Here is an 18,208-nt window from a genome sequence, read left to right on the forward strand (position 1 = left end):
CATTGCATGTAATAAACACTCCCTGGTTTAACAGACAGCATGTCAATAATTAGCTTAAGATTATTGTGTTTATCCTAAATTATCTGATGTAGAGCACAAAACACTGCATGCTGTCTCATACCATCCCTCAATGGTATGAAATCCACTAATTCTGACAAGTTACTTATCTGCTGAGTCTTTTGAAATCTTTGTGGCATTTTCTGATGCCCTTTGCAACAGATAATTTAAGATCCAAAAAATCATAGTTTCAGGGAAAAAAAACTCCGAGCAAGCCAGCCTTCTCCTCAGAGGTCACAGAAACAAGTGAGAAAATGCTTAGTTTTCCACTAAAAGCACTTCACTCACAGCATTCTCACTCAGACTTTTTCCTCTCCTCCATGAGAATTTGTTTTGTGGTCGCCTATCTGTGCCTTTATCCTTCTCCATTTGAAAACATGAAGAATGAGAGCAAACTCAACCATCTCCCCCTTAGTTAATTTTGACAATACAAAATGTCCAAAATGACAAAGGAAAACAGACCATGAAATCCATGTGAAAAATACTCCTTCAAGAAACACAGTTATCACAAGAGATAAAAGCTAATCTTTCTCATTTAAATGCTTATCAGTGTGGATTACAGATATCAGAAAGCCAAGGGGGATCACAATTCCAAACACTGAACTTCCCTGAGTTTCCTTCCCCTATTAAAATAATTGTTTTGCAATGGCTAAATTTCATCTTCCAAAATATTTTTAGTCTTGTGCTGTATCACAAAGAAATTAAAATTTTATTTGGTTGGTTGTTCCAGGAGAAAGCAGGAAGAAAGGGAAAAGACTCTGATTAAAGACAAATTGATCATTAGGTGTGAACTCTGCAAAACTGTCAAAGCTCCCCTTGGAGCACCCATGGAGATGTTCTTTGGTTGACACCAAGAACTCTATCACTGTTTTGTTAAATACACAGAAACTTTTCTACAACTTCATTTTGATTTGATAATGGAGTTTTGATTAAACTCTTGACAACAGAAAGCGACAAATGGCATTAGGTGTGGGCAGGAGGGAGAGGATCCAGACAAGGAACACAAAGATGATGCAAGGCTTTTGAAGCTACCATGAGAGCAAAGACTGAGACTTGTTCACTCTTAAGAAAAGAAGACAAACCTAATCACCACATTCCAGCCTTTAAAGGGGGGCTGCAAAGAAAAGGAGACTCCCTTTCTACATGGAAAAGGTGAGGGGTGATGTGAACATGTTATTCCTGGGAAGATTCCATATTGGAAACAAGAGGAAAACTTTTCACAATGAGACCACTGAGCCATTGGAATAATCTTCCCAGGGAAATGGTGAATTGGACAATTCTAAGATGCAGTTGGATATGGTTGTGGGTCATCTAGACGGTGCTTTTCCCAGAAAAGGTTGGACTAGATGATCCATGAGGTTGGACTAGGCGATCCACGAGGTCTCTTCCAACCTCGTCCTCTACGATGACTGGCTAAGCAGAAAACCTTGCTTTGACATCATTTAAATACCTCAGGATCCTTCTCCCAAAGCTCACTTATGGATTGAATATTTATGCACCTTATGGACTTCAAAGAGCCATGTCCTCAAAAGCAGCACAGTGCCAGCTTTACACAAAGTCACCACTACTTTTGGAGCCTCAGATTCTTCACTGGTACCAATTTTAAATAAATTTGCTGTGACACTGTGACAAATTTCCTTCTCCAGGATCAGGCATGTGAAGAAGAAGACATTGACTCTGTGGATATAAAGCAGTTGAAACTGATTTTACCCAATTGTGCAGGAGAACCCCACAGGCTGGAGGTGAAGGCAATGGACACTGAAGATGTAATTTTGCACCTATCTCCTGAGTTTAGTGACAGGAGGACATTTTTGGGGAAAGAAAAGTTCTGAAACTCTCAGGCTAAAAGGGAAGACCATGAAAGGTTTGACCACTGCAGTCAGTTTAGGGCTAAGAGGGACATATTGGCTTTTATTTACTTCTTTCCTTTGAAAGACCCAGAAAGAACAGTAAGAAGATAAGACATTCTAGAGTGTCTCCAATCTACCATCTCAAACAACTGCCATTGAATTATTCATGATGTATTTATAACCTAAAATTCATGAATGAAAGGGCTAAAAATCTTGTTTTGCTTTTCCATTTTTTTATTATTATTATTTTATTTATTTATTTAATGGTGAAGTTTTGGTCTGAAAGTAAAGTAGTTATTTAATCAGTTGTGGCTTGGAGAAGACCTGGAGGCACCCAGAACAAGATAAAAGCCTAAAAAAGCCCAAATCCATGAAGTATTACCAACAGTGCAGTGCTGCTGAGGTTTGGGTAAAGCTTGAGAAGGGAGCTCAGGTAACAATTTCATCTCAAATAAAACCCCAACAAAAACTTAGACTGATACTATTTCATATATTTGATTTAAAATGAAAGATCTTTAATTATACAATTTGGAATGTGAGAACTATTTATCACAGCATAGATTTATTTTTTGTTAATACTTTATAGATAAATGACACAAGCTTTTTAATTTTCTGTCAGGTGAGAAGCAAAACATGGGGATAAAGATTAGTTCATTACATAAGTATTTCAAGAGTTATTGTTTCATCCATCTACCAGGAAAGCCCCAAATTATATTTGAAATATTGGTTTCATGCTGAGCAGACTAATGGCTTTTCCAGGCTTTCTGAGGTGGGAGAAAAGGCAGATTTTAGCCCTACTCTGACACATGGCACAGAGGATCTATCCCTACTACTTTAACAGCAAGTTTCACTCACTTTTTAACTTAATCAAGAACATGTCTGTATATGACAGAGTATAAAATTGACCAGGCTGCCTCAGATTGCGGAGTCTGTTCCTAGAGCTTCTTTTTCTAGTTGACATTTTTCCTACAAACACATAATACTGCATGTTTAAAAGCTATTGACATCCATAACAGAGAACAAAAATGAAAAACAGATTTTAAAATATTGATAAAAGGAAAAAAAAAATCATCTCAGAAAAGGTTGGAAAAAAGTTTTAAAGGACAGTTTTTACATAAATATATATAACGTGGAAAGCATCAAAAATAAAACAAAACACAAAACAACTGAAGTGTTGGCCAACCTTTGTGTCTGTGAGATCCATCCATGTCAGAAAACTCAATGTGATTTTCATCAGCCCAGTAGAGCCTGTGGTTGACGTAGTCTATGGTGAGAGCCATAGGCCTGGATATCTGTGTTTCTATAACCACAGCTTGCCTGGATCCATCCATCCCAACACGGCCAATGTGGGGGGACTCACAGCAATCAATCCAGTACAAGTATCTGCAAAACAAAACACAGCAGCTGGAGAACAGCAATCACTGAGAGAGAGGTTTCACATCCCTGGGAGTGTCCGAGGCCAGGTTGGATGGGGCTTGGAGCAAGCTGGGATAGTGGATGTTATCCCTGCCCATCTTGGGGGTTTGAAACCAGATGGTCTTTTCTAAACCAAACCATTCTATGACTCAATGCTTAATTTATTTAGCTGATTTCAAGGATAAATCACTACTTACAATATTTCCACCTTCCAGATAAAACTTTGCATTTTTCTAGACCTGTCTGTGCTGAATGAAAAGGGTTTGAATAGGAATCCTGGTGCTAAATATGACTTTATTAAAAAGTATAATTAGAAAGCTAATTTTTTTCACCTTTTTTTTTTTTAGCTTTCAGAGGCCAAATCTGGGCCAAGTTTTTCAGAGAAAAAACAGGTTTTTGAATGAAAATTAAATTACAGACTAGTAAAATGTACATTTAAATTGACAGAATTTGGAATTTAGAAATTAGAATTTGAAGCACCACCCAAACAGGACTTTGTTAATCTCACATCCTGCATAAAAGGCATCACTACTATATTTATCAGAAATATGCTATTACATCTACTTTTTCTTTTTTTTTAACACATATTACAAAACTTTTTTTGCTGTTAACAGCCACATAAAGCAAATAGAATTGTTTCAAGAGATACTACTTCTAAAACATTAAAACAATTTCTCGCACAGAGGGTTTAGAAATGAGTGAAACACTGAGAAAGATTGTTGGAAAGCTGAGAAGTTTTCCCCTCAGCAAGCTATTTAACCACAATGCTGAGCATGTTTGCCATAAAGAAAGAAAAATCCCATTATTTAGCACATGTGGCTGCTGTTGTGTGCCATTACTCAGAACCTCAGGACAGATCTTTCCAGCTGGGAAGTTGATTCTGCTCTACAGGCTTTGGACAGGCTCTCCAAAATCCAGATGCAGCTCATATTCCTAATAACCTCCTGGAACAGAATTTGTGTGCAGGAGGAAATGGTGGCCCTAAGAGCAGTTACAGGTATCCTACAACACACAGGTGCAATATCCTGGCACCAGACTCGCTCCACACAAGCAGCAGAGAGAGGGAACTTCTCCACTCTCTCCAACAGAGAATGTTTTCTTTGGAAACAAACTGCATGGCATCAGCAGGATAATTCACTAAGCATTTCTTGTTCGTGAGAAAAACCCCAAGATACAAGTAATACCATTTCAAATTATCTCTGAATTTCAGTTTTTATTTCCAGTAAAATTCTATATTAAAATAAATGAACAAAGGCTTATGTTTATCAATAAAAATGTAAAAAACAGCTTTGGAAAGCTGTCCACATACACCAAAAAGGAACACAGTAACTTTATTATGCCTATTTATTTATATATCTAAGACTTCCTGAAAGACTGGGGCTCTCTGGACTAACTTTGTAGAGTGATTATTGCATACTCAGGGATGCCCAGGCAACCACAGAAAGATCCCATCTCTTCATATCTTGAAGACATTAAACAAAGGTCTACATCCTCCCTCCCAAATTTTACAGGGAAGAAAGGGTACAGTTACAAGAAAATTAGATTCTAGTTCTAAGAAATAGTAGAAAATAGCTTTTAGCTCAAAACTAGTAAACTAGTTAGGTTTATTGTATTAAAACTAGTTAGGTTTTTTTAAATAGGTTATATTTTTATATAGGAAAAACAGTGCTTTTCTTTGTTTAAATAGAATCCAGACCAACACAACAACTCTCTCCTATCACTGAATATTAGATTTAAAACAAAACAAAATAACAAACAACTAAGTATTATTTCCTATCTATTTTTTTGAATAAAAATATTTTAATATGAAATCAGCATTAAATAGGAAGTACTGAAAATTTTCTGCTTCATACCCAGCTTGAGGATCTAAAGACAGATCTCTGGGAAACTTCACTCTCTTGCTCACAAGGACGGTTGGGTACAAGCCATTGAGTTTAGACACCTCAATAATTCTCTTTTCAGTATCAGACCAATAGAGATTCTTCCCAATCCAATCAACAGCCAGGGCATTGGGAACAGCTGTATTGTGAATAACCTGGAAAAGCAAAAATTACATTAATTATTCATCTAAATAACTGGGAAGAGGAACAACAATTTGAGAGCTACTGGTACCAGGATATTGAGAGTCTGGGTATTTGATAGGGTGATACACAGCATGTGAAAATTATTATTCATTGCTAAACACTGACACTTCTCAGGTAATGACACTTAAGTAGCTATGACAATGTGACACTTTTCTCCTAGTAAGGGAAAATGGAGCATACCATCATCTTGTGAGGAGGAAATTGCCAACTTCTCTGCATTATGTGTGAACTTTTTAAAAACTTTTGATCTTTCAGTTTCCATCTTAAGTTTCTAGTTTTCTCTTAATGTAGAAAGAAAAAACAACAAACCAAGCAAATCAAGCCAAACCAACTTTTCTCCCCTTCACTATTCTATTTTTTGTTTCAGAGAGGAGACGAGGCTGCCCTTCCCACAGCACGCCCTTGAGCACATCTGCTTCTCATCTCCCCATTTCTCTCCACCAGAGTATCCTTCACTTTAATGTCACAGCAGTGCCATATGTCACCGTGACAGAGAGACCATGAGAGCGCTCAGCGAGTCACTGCTCGGAAAGCAAACACTGCGCTCTTGTTTCCGACATTCACGCGGCAGAAGAATGAGGAGCTTCCCAAGAGTTAGTTAAATTTTGAAAGGACATTATTAAGAGAGAAAAGCAATTTAGTCACCTACTGGAAAGCCTACAGACTACTGGCAGGGATGTGTTATTCTCGGGGTTTTTGATGACTTGGGTAATTCTGGAACTTGATGTGATTACAAATCTCATCATGTTGGCATGACTCAGTCTGGCTTGTTCGGGAGAACTTCATATCAAGTGTTCAGTAATATTTGAATATTCACAATCATTTGAGTCCAATTTCTTCTAGGCTTGAAAATTTTATTCCTGAGATCTATCCTGACCTATTCCTATTCTATTCTTGATTAAGTCCTGATTAGGTCTGTGCAGCTAGAACTTCAGAAAAAAATCCCCACAAATCAGAAAGTGATACTTGAAAATTTATGAGATTTCTTAAGCACTAATAATGGGTTTATTACTGTGGTGTACATTCTAATTTACTGTTATCTTCATCACTAACAGCATGTGCACCAGAGTATAAACTTCATGTATAAACCTGTATTATGTATAACTGAATGTGCTAGTTTTAAATTTATTTACCATCTGAAGACACGGAAAAGCCTTTGAGATAAGAAGGGATATGGTGAGATGCTTTAAATCAATTTTATAGTTATGAATATGCAAAGGCACCTTCTCAGGTTGTTACATAATTTATCACCTTATAAAATCTTTTTTAAAAAGTTAAATTCCAGGATACACTGATTTTACTAATGGGAATAAGATGTTTTATTTTCTAACACCTTCACACCACCATCTTTGCCAGTTTATAAATGTGTAATTGCAGCAACTGCTGCACTGGCACAAGGGACATTTCATGCAGAAATGTATAACTCTGGAAGTTTAGATAGTGGTTTAGCTGTCTAAACACTACACTAGAGCATCAACCAAAAGAATGAATCTCTCCTTCTGATGAGTTCTCCTTGGGAGAGTCACTTTGACACATCCCAGTCACTGAGATCACCAGTGTGGCACTCAGTGTGCATGGCCCAGCTTTCTACTGCATTTTCCACTAACATCTGAATCAAGTCTCCATAAAACACCGTGTTAACATCTGAACACATCCACGTGAAAAAGCTGCCATTTCAATTCTGTAAATATCTCCTCCATGAGCAGAGGCAGAAGAAAAATGAGATGCCATCAGGCTTCCCAGAGCTGGTGTGCTGAAGAAATGCCATCTCCTGCAAGGGGAATCCAAGGCAATAAATCAATAACTCTGCTATCACTTACATCGATAGCAGACCTATTTATAGCAAAGGGTAACACAACAGGTGGGAAGATATTAAAATAATATCAGGGGAATAAACATCAAAACTCTTGTGACCAAAAAAACCCCCAACACATTAAAATAAGTAAAGAGGCTTGCTAGATAACAAATAATAACACCAGAATTTAAATAAATAAATAATTCCATTTGAAATAATTTTTTAATTATGTCAGTTATTAAGGACGTACTATAGCAACCTAATAAAAAAGTCAAAGAGCCACAAAAATTCGGCACTGGATAAAAGGTTACTAGAAGACTATCAGACAATATATAACTCTTGCTAATTTTTTCACCTTTTTAGCTTTCAGAGGCCAAATCTGGGCCAAGTTTTTCAGAGAAAAAACAGGTTTTTGTATGAAAATTAAATGGACTTATTTTTGTTATTTTTGCTTTGAATATGGCATCCTCTATGAGCAAAATTTTCATCAACATGACATTTGTGCAAATTGATGGAAAAATGAAATATTTTGCATGTCCTCATCCTAATTTTCTTCTACTGATTGTTCAGCTTTATGAAACCTTTTCTTAAAAAATGAAATTATTAATGAATCAGTAGAAAGCAATTTTTTTTGGTATTTTTCTACCTTATTTGAACATTTTTGACTGAGAAAAATCTCTTTGTTCTTCCTGAAATAGTAAAGATCAGAAATAAAGAGTCTGAGTAATCCCCAGCCCTTATGTAATACTGAATCATCCAGGAGGGACAGAAGCTGAGGAGGATGATTTGGAAACCGTTTAAAGACAATAAATATGATTCAAGTATTTAATGGATTTTGAACCCTACACTTGCCTGTCTTCTATTATTTTCCCTTCACATGTAAAACTTTTGAGTGCATTCTCGGTTTTGCTTTTAACCCAATGCAGAGTGCCAGAAATTGCTTATCCACTTGTTTGTGTTTTTTTGTTTCTAAGAACAATTATTTTGGTGTGAAGGATGCAAACGAGGTTCACTGAATCCAGTGAGTTCCAAACCCTAACTCATGAGGCCCAAAGCTGATGTGCTCTGAGGATGTTCCAGCCCACGCCCCAAGCTGTGAATGAAAAACACAAATCCTTCCTCTCTGCACGTTTATTGGTGTGCAACCAGGGAACAGAATTCACGGGATATGTTGCTGCTCACTTAACTCCATGTTCCAGAAGGTCAGACATAATAGAATAAACAAAGAATTCCTTACTGCTTATCACCAGTTCTGGGAAAATGTTCATAAGTCAACAAATGTGCTTATTAGTGGATTTGTGAACTTAATCCACTACAGAGGCAGAACAGACAGGCTGTGCAGAAATGGGAGTGCACTTTTACCCTTCACAGCAAAGACATTGAGTTATTTTAATTATCAGTGTAGCGGAGGTGAAACAAAAACAAACTGAAGATCACAGGAAATTTTATATAGGAAGACACAATACACCAGTGTATTTACACAGCTTACAGCTAATTATAGCTCTTTTTTTTCTTTGGCATCCTGGAAACCACATGGAACTGCCAATTCAGTAAACTGTCAGATAAGTCATAAGGAATTTAGCTTCTAAATACAGTTCTCCTTGTCCCTATCTTTACTTCAAATAAGATACAAATGCAATTAAATTCTACTAGGACTTGCTAGCTCCTGCTGAGTTTGTATTCATACACCAAAGCCTCACAATCTGGGTTAAATGTATGAAGGAGCATTTCCCAAAACACTCAAAAAATTTAATTCTAGTAGTGACATGATTAATCCCCAATTACCTTGATGTCACTTCCATTTAAAGACATTCTGTTTATGCGACTGCCATTTGGTCTGCTGGAATCAATCCAATAAATGAACTCTTCTCTGTAGTCAAAGTCTATTGCAATCACATTGTTCAGCCCCTAAAAACAGAAAAAAAAAAAGTCCATTTATTCAAATGTTTGAACACAAACTGCTGGATAGCATTCAGAGTGTAAAACACATTTAATATTCCTAATGTATTATTTTACTGTCTGCATATTTCTGAAGCACTTCCCTCTCTTCTCCATATATTACTTCTAAACAGAGTAAGACAAAGACTGTAACAGAAATAAATATGGTGACAAATTAACTGTGGCACTTCAAAAAATACAGATGATGTATGAAATTATGTGAGGCTCCTGTGTTTTTCTATACTCTAATTTAAATGAAATTTAGCAGTAAGTACTTTCAACTTTTGCTCAGTTTCACCGCTGATTACTACCTTTGGTATTTCTTTGCCAATCTAGATGGGAGAACCAGAAATAGTATAATCTTTATGACATTTAAATAATGAAAAAATTTCCTTAGTAATACAAATTAATCAGGAATTCAAAATAGTGGTGGTGTTGTAAAAAGACATTAATGTTAGTTCCTGAATGTGGAGATTTTGACTTCTCAGGTGCTGTATTATAGGCACTCAGTTTATATCTATATATTTGTGTGTGTGGATACACACAGAGGAGGTAGATACAAAAAGCTGGAAATCCAGCAGGCACCTGGGAACCTCCTATGGCTCCAATTACAAAGCCAACACATTTTGAGAAAGAGTGGTGATTGTATCTGAGGCACTCCAATGGGCTGGGAGGAGCAATTATACAATAATGGCTTTTCATCCCAAATGGCAGATAAGGAAGAAGGGAGTTGCATTCAGATGATGGCTCTTATTTCCTTATCTGCCCCATAACCTGCTGAATGCTCTGATATGTTGTGAAATCACAATTATTCTTAATATGCCAGGTTATTGTTATCAATGAAATACAGAGCAGCAGTGGTGAAAGGAACGGATGTGGTGTGTATTCCTTCTATAAAATCAAGGTCAGTTAATCAATTCCCTTATCAGCCCAATGACATCCTGCTCTCAGGTAGATCAGCAACCTCCCTCTTTAGTCTAATCATTTCTGGGAAGGGGAGTGCTGGACCAGCCAGCTCAAAAGTAAACAACTAAGGACAACAATATTTAATTGTACAGAAACTGATACGTGGCTTATCTGCCATCAACTACTGCGTAATTACTGTAAATCTACCTTTTGATCAAAATGTAGAGGGAAAGATTAGTTAGGCTGCACAAAGCATCATTAAAAAAGTCTGAAACAATTCAGTGTAGGAAGACCACTCTCATTTTTCAAAAATATCATATACATGCACACATTTTTCATAAAACCAGCTGCAGCTCTGTCAGTCATAACTGGGTTGTAAAACACTTTTCCTGTCTTTTTCTCCTGTTAGCATGATTGCATCTACAGAGAAAACCCCAGCCCAAATTCTTAACCAAGGAGACAACAGGTCAACGAATACAAAATATTATTTACTACAATTTTATAACATTCTATAAATTAAAGTCAGCAATTTGTAAAAGTATGGCCTTATCTCTGTATATTACACAGCACTGTAAAAGTTTCCTAAGGATCAAGACTAATGCAGAGAATTGACTGCCTGCACATTTTTGCTTTCAAGTATTTTATTTTGGGTCAGTTTAATTTCAATTTTTATCAGAACATCAACTGCAGGTAAAAAATTTCTGTATGTCTGTAACAGAGTTCTCTGCCCAGACATAATTTCCTCTTTATCATATACATATCTCGCTTAAGTGCCCCTAACATAATTCTTTGTCATTTGACAAGTAATTTGTTTTTTAGAAGGAATAGGGAAGATTTCAAACATCAGCTGCCTTAGTCCCTCATCTTAAACTTGTGGGTTTGTTTCTGCTGCACACAGCACACAATATATCCTTGGCTGTGATTTGTGTTCCCTTGGTGCCTCACTTAAAAACATGGAGATAAAAATCACAAATAATGAGGAGGAAGATTATCTACTCTGCCTATTGGAACCCTGAGGATTTTGATGATTAGGAGTGAAGGAAATGGAAAGCAAAGACAATACATGAGACACAATTCAAACAGTTGTACTGTTTATGTGTATTTGGAAAAAAAAGGAAAGAAAAAGAAAGAAAAAGAAAATAGAGGAAAAAGGTGGCACATAACTCAGAGAAGACTGAATGAGCTCCTACTTTCAGCTCCTTTATTCTGAGTTTATATGAACAACTGTTAGAATGGTAATCACAGATCAAATAAACAGGGAGAAGGGTGGGTTTGCTCCTCTGCCAGAGCCTCTGGTGTTTGCCATCCCCTGGATGATGTGCAGGAAAAAGTCAGATCCATCATGGCACTACGAGGACACAAAGATGTCCTTAGGAGGGACACAACCCCCCTGTTCTGCTGGTAAAGATCCCTCTTTGGCTTTTAAACCAAGTGCTGCCTTTGCAGGAGCAAAGACCAGTAGGTTCAGGAGCAGAGGTGTTTATCAGCACAGTGAATTGATGTAACATGGAAAACACAGATTTTGTTCAGTGGCTGGAGCTGCTCAGTCTCTAACACACCAAAGAGGAGCCCACTGAATTCAGAACCATCTGTCAGCACCAACCATGAAGAAAATTTCCTCTGGCTCCCCTCTTTTCACAGGCTTCTATGAACAGGTACACCAGCAAAAGAGGAGAGAGGCAGTGAGATGCAAATGAGAGGGAATCAGAGGGATTTCAGGAGAACAGACAGACTTTCATAATGCTTTGCTTAAATAAAGTCAGTGTTTCATTCAAGATGGTTAATTTCATAATTACTGCTGTGAAGACCTGAGCACAAGAAGTTACAAAAAGCCTAATGATATGGGCAGTAAACAATTTCCTAGTCTTACTACAATCGATCCATTAGTATTCAAAGAAATTGATATTGATTATTTTTATTAAAACATATTTTAGAAAGCTAATCTGTGGTAAATAACTACACTTAGGTGAAGCATAGAAGGAGAGCAGACTGCTAAAAATGGCAGCTCTGTAGTTACTGGGTGACTTTCTATTTTTGCAGTTTTTCATGATTTTTTTTCTCTGTTACAATAATTTAGAGTAATTATTTTAAAAATTAGATTTACACAAAGATAAGACTTCATGTTTTGTAATACTATAAATATTAGTATTGTCTGTCTGAAAACAGATTTAGATTGTGACAGTAAGTAGCCCAAATAATACATGGCCAAATAGGTGGGGTTTTTGGATTGTTTTTTAACTGAAATAGACAAATTGAACAAAACATATTGTGATGGAAGAGGATCACAAATAACATAATTTTTTAGTACATCAGAATGACAAAACAACTGCCTGAGCTTTAATCATGTCAAATCCAGACAAAATAGTCAATTTAAAGTATTGTAATAACTCTGAAGGTACTGCAGTTGTTCTGTGGTGCACACAACGCCAATTGTAGGACGAGGTTTCTTTCAGTTGCAAACTTTAGAAGAAAATAAAAGTATTGAGTTAAACTTAGAGCATGGTACTATGGTTATACCTGTTTCAACAAAGTGTAGTTGGATCCATCAGTGCTAATTTTTCTTATTTCATGATGATCAGCCAGAATTAAGAAAGGTTCCTCATCTAAACCCCGGGAGAAAGAATATATTAGACTAGCTTTTACGTTAATTTATGGAAAATCAGGAATACAATGCTGAAAAACAGATGGTTTGAAAAATAAATGTTACATGCTCTGATCAATGTTATGGATGAAAGAAATATTTAAAACATTCAAATGCTCCAAGAAAGATCAATGATGCAGTATAAAAATGAACAAAGCAATCAATTAGTATATCTTTCAATGCAATTTAATTCTTTTGCCTTTGTAATATGGGAACCATACTGTATTTTATCCTAATTTAATTAATGCCAGAGATTAAATGGGAAATATATGTCATTCCATATGTTTTATTTTCAAGATTTCCTTTCAAATTAACACTGACTAATAATTATGGTTGCAAAACAGGCATGTTTTGACTGTTGCTTTTTGAGATTTCATTGGTCTGAATGGTACAGAGAGAAAGAAATAGCTACCAACAAAAACCTTGATTTTTTAAAGTCTGAACTGAAGCCAGATTTGACTTTTTGTCACCCTAGCTTTCTAGTTTATAAAAAAAATATTTAATTTCAGATACTCATTCATGACATCACTGAAATATCTCTGACACTGACATACATAATTATAAAATATATATTTTTAAGGCTTTATTTTAGCTCTATTGAGAGACACCTCAACTAAAATAAAATATTACCAGTGCTAATTAAAAATGTATTAAAATCCTTGTATCTACTGCTCTTGCACTGTAGAATGTAATGTATTGCCCAGCCTACTCTGCTCCTGCACTGAACACATTTGCATGTTATAACTGAGTTTGCATTTTCTACTATTTTTTTTCCTGTTTCTCCTTTTCAGATAAGGAATTTTGATGTACATTCTAATATTCTAAAGGTGATGAAATCTTATCATAACCATGCTATTATCATCTGACTCAGAAGTAGAACTAAGTGATGTATTTTAACTTTTCTAATACTTTTTCTAATAAAGTTAATTATTCACACTTTCAGAAACCACTGTATCTATTTACATCAAATGAGCTGAGGACAATACATACTAAAAATACAACTTATTGCATTCAGACACAGTCACATTCCTATTTTATATTGAAAAAGTAGCAGATTCAAAGTAACTCTGTTTTTATCTTGCATATAAAGGTAACATACACCTTGGGGCTAAGTTTTTTCCCCCACAAATTATTTGGATACAGCTGAGGATTATAAAAACATTATCTAGTAATACCTGAAAGGGACTTGCAGCCATTTGGGTTATCAGGCTGTGTTTCATAGCCTTCTGCACACAAGCATTTGTAGGTTCCATAGGTATTGATGCATTGCTGGCTGCAGGGAAATCCAGATGAACACTCATCGATATCTACACATGTTTTGCCATCATCCTTCAGGAGGAATCCAGGCCAGCATTTGCACTGGGAAAGAAAACCAGATACATTAATTTTTAATTCTGTTTATCACCTGTGTGTACTTTCTTCTGAATATGTTAGCATCATAAACATTTTATGCATCTCATTTTTTCAAGTAACATCATAATTACTCTGCTGCTTGTCTGGTTTACTGGAGGTATATCTACTTTTCTTTTCAAATGTTGCTGATGTGATCCTAAGCACCATTTCCTCCAAAAGAAACCCAAACAAAACCCTGTAGAATGAGCAATTATTCTTTCTACTTTAGCTAAAGAAAAAGTAAACATCTTTTCACATCTTTTCAAAAATAAAGAAATGATTTTCCCTTAAAAATGATGGTGGATGGACTCTTTGGAGTTCTTAATTTTCAATTATACAATTTATTTTTAATTTTTTTTGTAAAAATAGACACTTTTTCAGTATTTTCTCCTGGAAACATTGATGTCACCTAGCAATTGGTGTAACCAACACAAAAATGTGAAAGAGAATTCTTAAGGATTATTAGGAGCTGGATGTGGACATTCTTGTGGATCCCTTCTAACTCAGAATATTCTGTTTTCTATGACATTTATTTGGATCTGATGATGATCCTGTCAAGTTTATCACATGCAATGTGAAAGATGCAAAATAAAACTGGGCAGAGGGGCTTTTGGAGAAGGGGCATAAATTTTATCTACAGAAGACAGTGTCATTTTCCCTCCTGTAATCCCTATTTCTTTCTGCAGAGATCCAGGATGTGTTTCCTCTTCACTTCAACAAGGTTTTTGTTGAATCCAACAGCTCCTGAGTCTCTGTCCCAACCCTCACATTTCTGGGGAGTTGAATACCTGCAGATGCCATGCTGCACAGATTTTATTTAGTTGTCAGTGGGCCAATGTTCAGCTGAAAAGATGAAACTCTGGGAGTGTAGTTAAGGTTATTTCAGAGTTAAAACCCTGAAAAAAGTCTTTCTTCTGTTTTTAGCTGTTATTGACAGGCTACTGCAGGCTGTTCCTCTCTACTTGTCAAGGCCAAAGAGCAGATTCAGGGGATTCAAAAAACATCCTCACGTGCAGACAATGAACAGTTTTATTCTGCTACTGAGGTGATATTATTTTGTTTAAATATTTCTGTAAGAGTCTCCTGTCTTGGGGAGGGGGGTGGGTGGAATGGAGAAAAGCACTATTTCTGCTGTTCATTTCTATGTGTTGTAAAATATTTACTCTGATTTTCAGTGCTCTGTATACACCAGTATGATCTGTTGTATTCAAAGCACTGTATGATCTTTTCTAGAGGTTTAAAATATGTACTGTACCATTTTTTAAACACAATTGGCAATAGTTTGCTTACAGGAAATGAAAATTTGAATATTATTATGGCAGGTAAGTTACTTCACTACAAGGAGGTACCACAGAGTAGGACTTTATTATAATCATGTAGTAGTTAAACACTAAAGAACTAAAAACTCACATTATATTACACTACATTTTACAATTATTCACCTTGTATCCAACAGGAAGGTCCTGACAATCTTGGGAACAGCCACTGACTTTCTTACTGAGGCATTCATTAACGTGGCAGCTTTTCTCATCAGACCCATCACTGCAATCCTCTTTGTTATCACAAACCTCCCTCTGAGGAATGCACTTGCCATTTTTGCACATAAAAAAAGAGCTGTTACATGACTGCTCTGGAAAACAAAAAAGAACACATGACTTGGTGTCATCTCTTAGTATTTGGAATTAGTTTTCTCATGGATCAGTTGCTGTGTGCATGCAAAATGAAAAAAGTTGTGTAACAATTGAATACTTATTCCTTATTGATAGCTTTATAATAACTGTTCATTTTTCAGTGTCTTTGAAGATTATTTCTCTGCTGGAAAAATGGGTGAGGACATCAACTTATAACTCCCTGCTACATATTTGTTTCTATATAACGGAGAACTCTCTACATCATCTCTGCACAAAATACAGTTCTAGCTTCCAAAAGTTAAAAAACATGGGTTCTCCCCACTGTGGATGCTGAGGTGTTTAGGAACACAATTGGCTGAAGTCCAATGCATTCCTTGCCTAATGACCTGTAAATATGTTCCTCCCTGTTTGGCAAAACTTGAATACATCATTTCAGCTACATTCAGAACCTTCAAGTAACAACAGGAACATTTAAATAAATACATGCTGTCTCACCTCACAGCAGATGAGGGTTTTCCATCAAAATTGTTATAAAGAACCTGGCTACAGTGCAATGAAATCCTAAGGTCTAGACAGAAGAATTGGTCTTCCAGAAAGCCACAGAATAGCACAGTTTATGCAGACCAGAACTAAATTTCCTCTCAAAAAACCATTCAGACCTCAAGTTTATTAATGTAAGCAGAAAATATCAATAAAGTCAATAGAATTTGGTCAATAATTTGCTAATAAAATTAAAGCAGTGTTTATTATTTAAAGTGGTAGCAACTTTACATCCCCTTTTGTATGACCTCCTTTCGTGTGATGAACATCTGGAACACAGCAACCATCAGAAGGGTAAACTACAAACTCTGGAAATTACAATATTAATATCATCTTATTTTAGTATCAACAGGAGGCATCCATTGAGGAAGTGTCTGCTATTTTATTCCATAGGAACAGGTGGCTTGCACTTTGTGAACTGAAGTTCTGGATGCTCAGAACCATTTCTCCTTGCAAGACATGAGCAATATCACCATGAAAGCACTGAGGTTTTATAAGGTTTTACATTTGCTGAGTTAAAACCCTAAACCATTACTCACAAAAAAAGAAAGGTCAAACATGTTCTGCAAAAAATTACACCCAAACCTGAACTTTTGCACTTGCTGTTGATGGGTGCTTCATCAGAGTGGTCTGGGCAGTCAAAATCCCCATCACATTGCCACTGGGAATTCAGCAGGCACCGTCCATCAGCACAGGTAAACTCCCCAGGACGACAGCGACGATACCCTACAAAAACAACCACCAATCATCACCTCATGTGTGCTCTCACAGCTTCAACAGAAAATCCTTCATATCTGGGGCAACACAAAGAAAATTATTCTTTGCTCCATTTAGAGTGTTGTGCTCATACATGAGTGGCTACCAGCAAAGAGAGAAATCAAAATTCTCTTTTGCAGCACCATGAAGTCATGATACAATTCACACAGATGTGAAACATATTTATGCAGCTCTCCGTCATAAATGCCTTTTCTTTTTCATTTTATTTAATTTATTCGTTATTAGGAGATAACTTGACAGTACCCAACAAATGTTTTTGTGGTGTGCTTATGGCTGTGTGTCTTCCCTTTAAAACATGCCAAACACCAAACCATTTTATCCACACTGAACACACATTTTCTAAGAGGGACACAAAATCAGAACATATAGAATGGGTAAATTTTCAAAGCAAAAGAGGATTTCTAACAACAACAACAACAAAAACATATATATATATATATTTATATACCTATATATAATGAAGTAAATAAACCAAAAACAGGCATTCACTTTTTAGAACACAGTGGCTTAACTGAGAGTTCTGAAACCAAAAAAGCAATAGAAAAACTTGGAAAACTTGTCACAATTATAGGTTTTTTTCCCTGTTCAGTTTTAAGTAATTAGTTATAAGGATTTCATTGAAAAGGCAGGCCTATACAATGGACTCAAAATTTGTATCAAAGAAATATTCAAGGAAGTGAATGATTGTGAACTTTAAAAAAAAGGTATTGTTTCAATCACCAATCTCATTTTTACATTATTTCTGAGTAGTATTCAACAAAAAAAAACAAAAATAAACATTTTTTTAATTGTACAAAGAGAAAAAATAGAACCAATTAAATTAAAACAAAAATTTAAAATTTATTCAATTTTATGAAATTTTATGAAAAATGTATGACTTTTTAAAATGTATTCAATTAATTCAACTTTTAGGACTGTATTTCAAACCAAATTTCATGTCAGGTCAGTAGACTGGTGGCTGAAGAGTACCTGGGTTGTTCTGTCTCTCAGGATGGAAAAGGTTTAGCTCTACAATCCAACAGAGCTGTGATTGGGTTCCTGAGCTGGCAGTCAAATCAGAAACCGCAAGGTTACACCCCTGGGCAATGATGTGGTTGAATTTTAAATCCCAACAGCACCTTGGACAGTGTGTTTTGGAATTTGACTCCTACTCTTTACAAGCAGTTTCCTTTCCCATAAAA

The 18,208-nt window shown here is 36.0% G+C and overlaps 1 protein-coding gene across 4 annotated transcripts in view; it reads right to left on the reverse strand.

The window, feature by feature from the left end:
- The window catches only part of LRP1B (LDL receptor related protein 1B), a 620,609-nt gene that overhangs the window by 87,180 nt on the left and 515,221 nt on the right, over window positions 1-18,208 (reverse strand). For all 4 annotated transcript variants that reach the window (XM_015635304.2, XM_033516047.1, XM_033516046.1 and 1 more), the window contains 7 exons: window positions 16,836-16,976; window positions 15,522-15,709; window positions 13,863-14,046; window positions 12,564-12,649; window positions 8,988-9,110; window positions 5,177-5,358; window positions 3,091-3,290 (listed from right to left, as the gene is read on the reverse strand). In XM_015635304.2, coding sequence (XP_015490790.1) covers window positions 3,091-3,290; window positions 5,177-5,358; window positions 8,988-9,110; window positions 12,564-12,649; window positions 13,863-14,046; window positions 15,522-15,709; window positions 16,836-16,976 — 1,104 coding nt within the window. The remainder of the gene's footprint in view (window positions 1-3,090; window positions 3,291-5,176; window positions 5,359-8,987; window positions 9,111-12,563; window positions 12,650-13,862; window positions 14,047-15,521; window positions 15,710-16,835; window positions 16,977-18,208) is intronic.

The sequence above is a fragment of the Parus major genome, chromosome 7 (genome assembly GCF_001522545.3).
Source record: "Parus major isolate Abel chromosome 7, Parus_major1.1, whole genome shotgun sequence".
Classification (NCBI taxonomy): Eukaryota; Metazoa; Chordata; class Aves; order Passeriformes; family Paridae; genus Parus; species Parus major.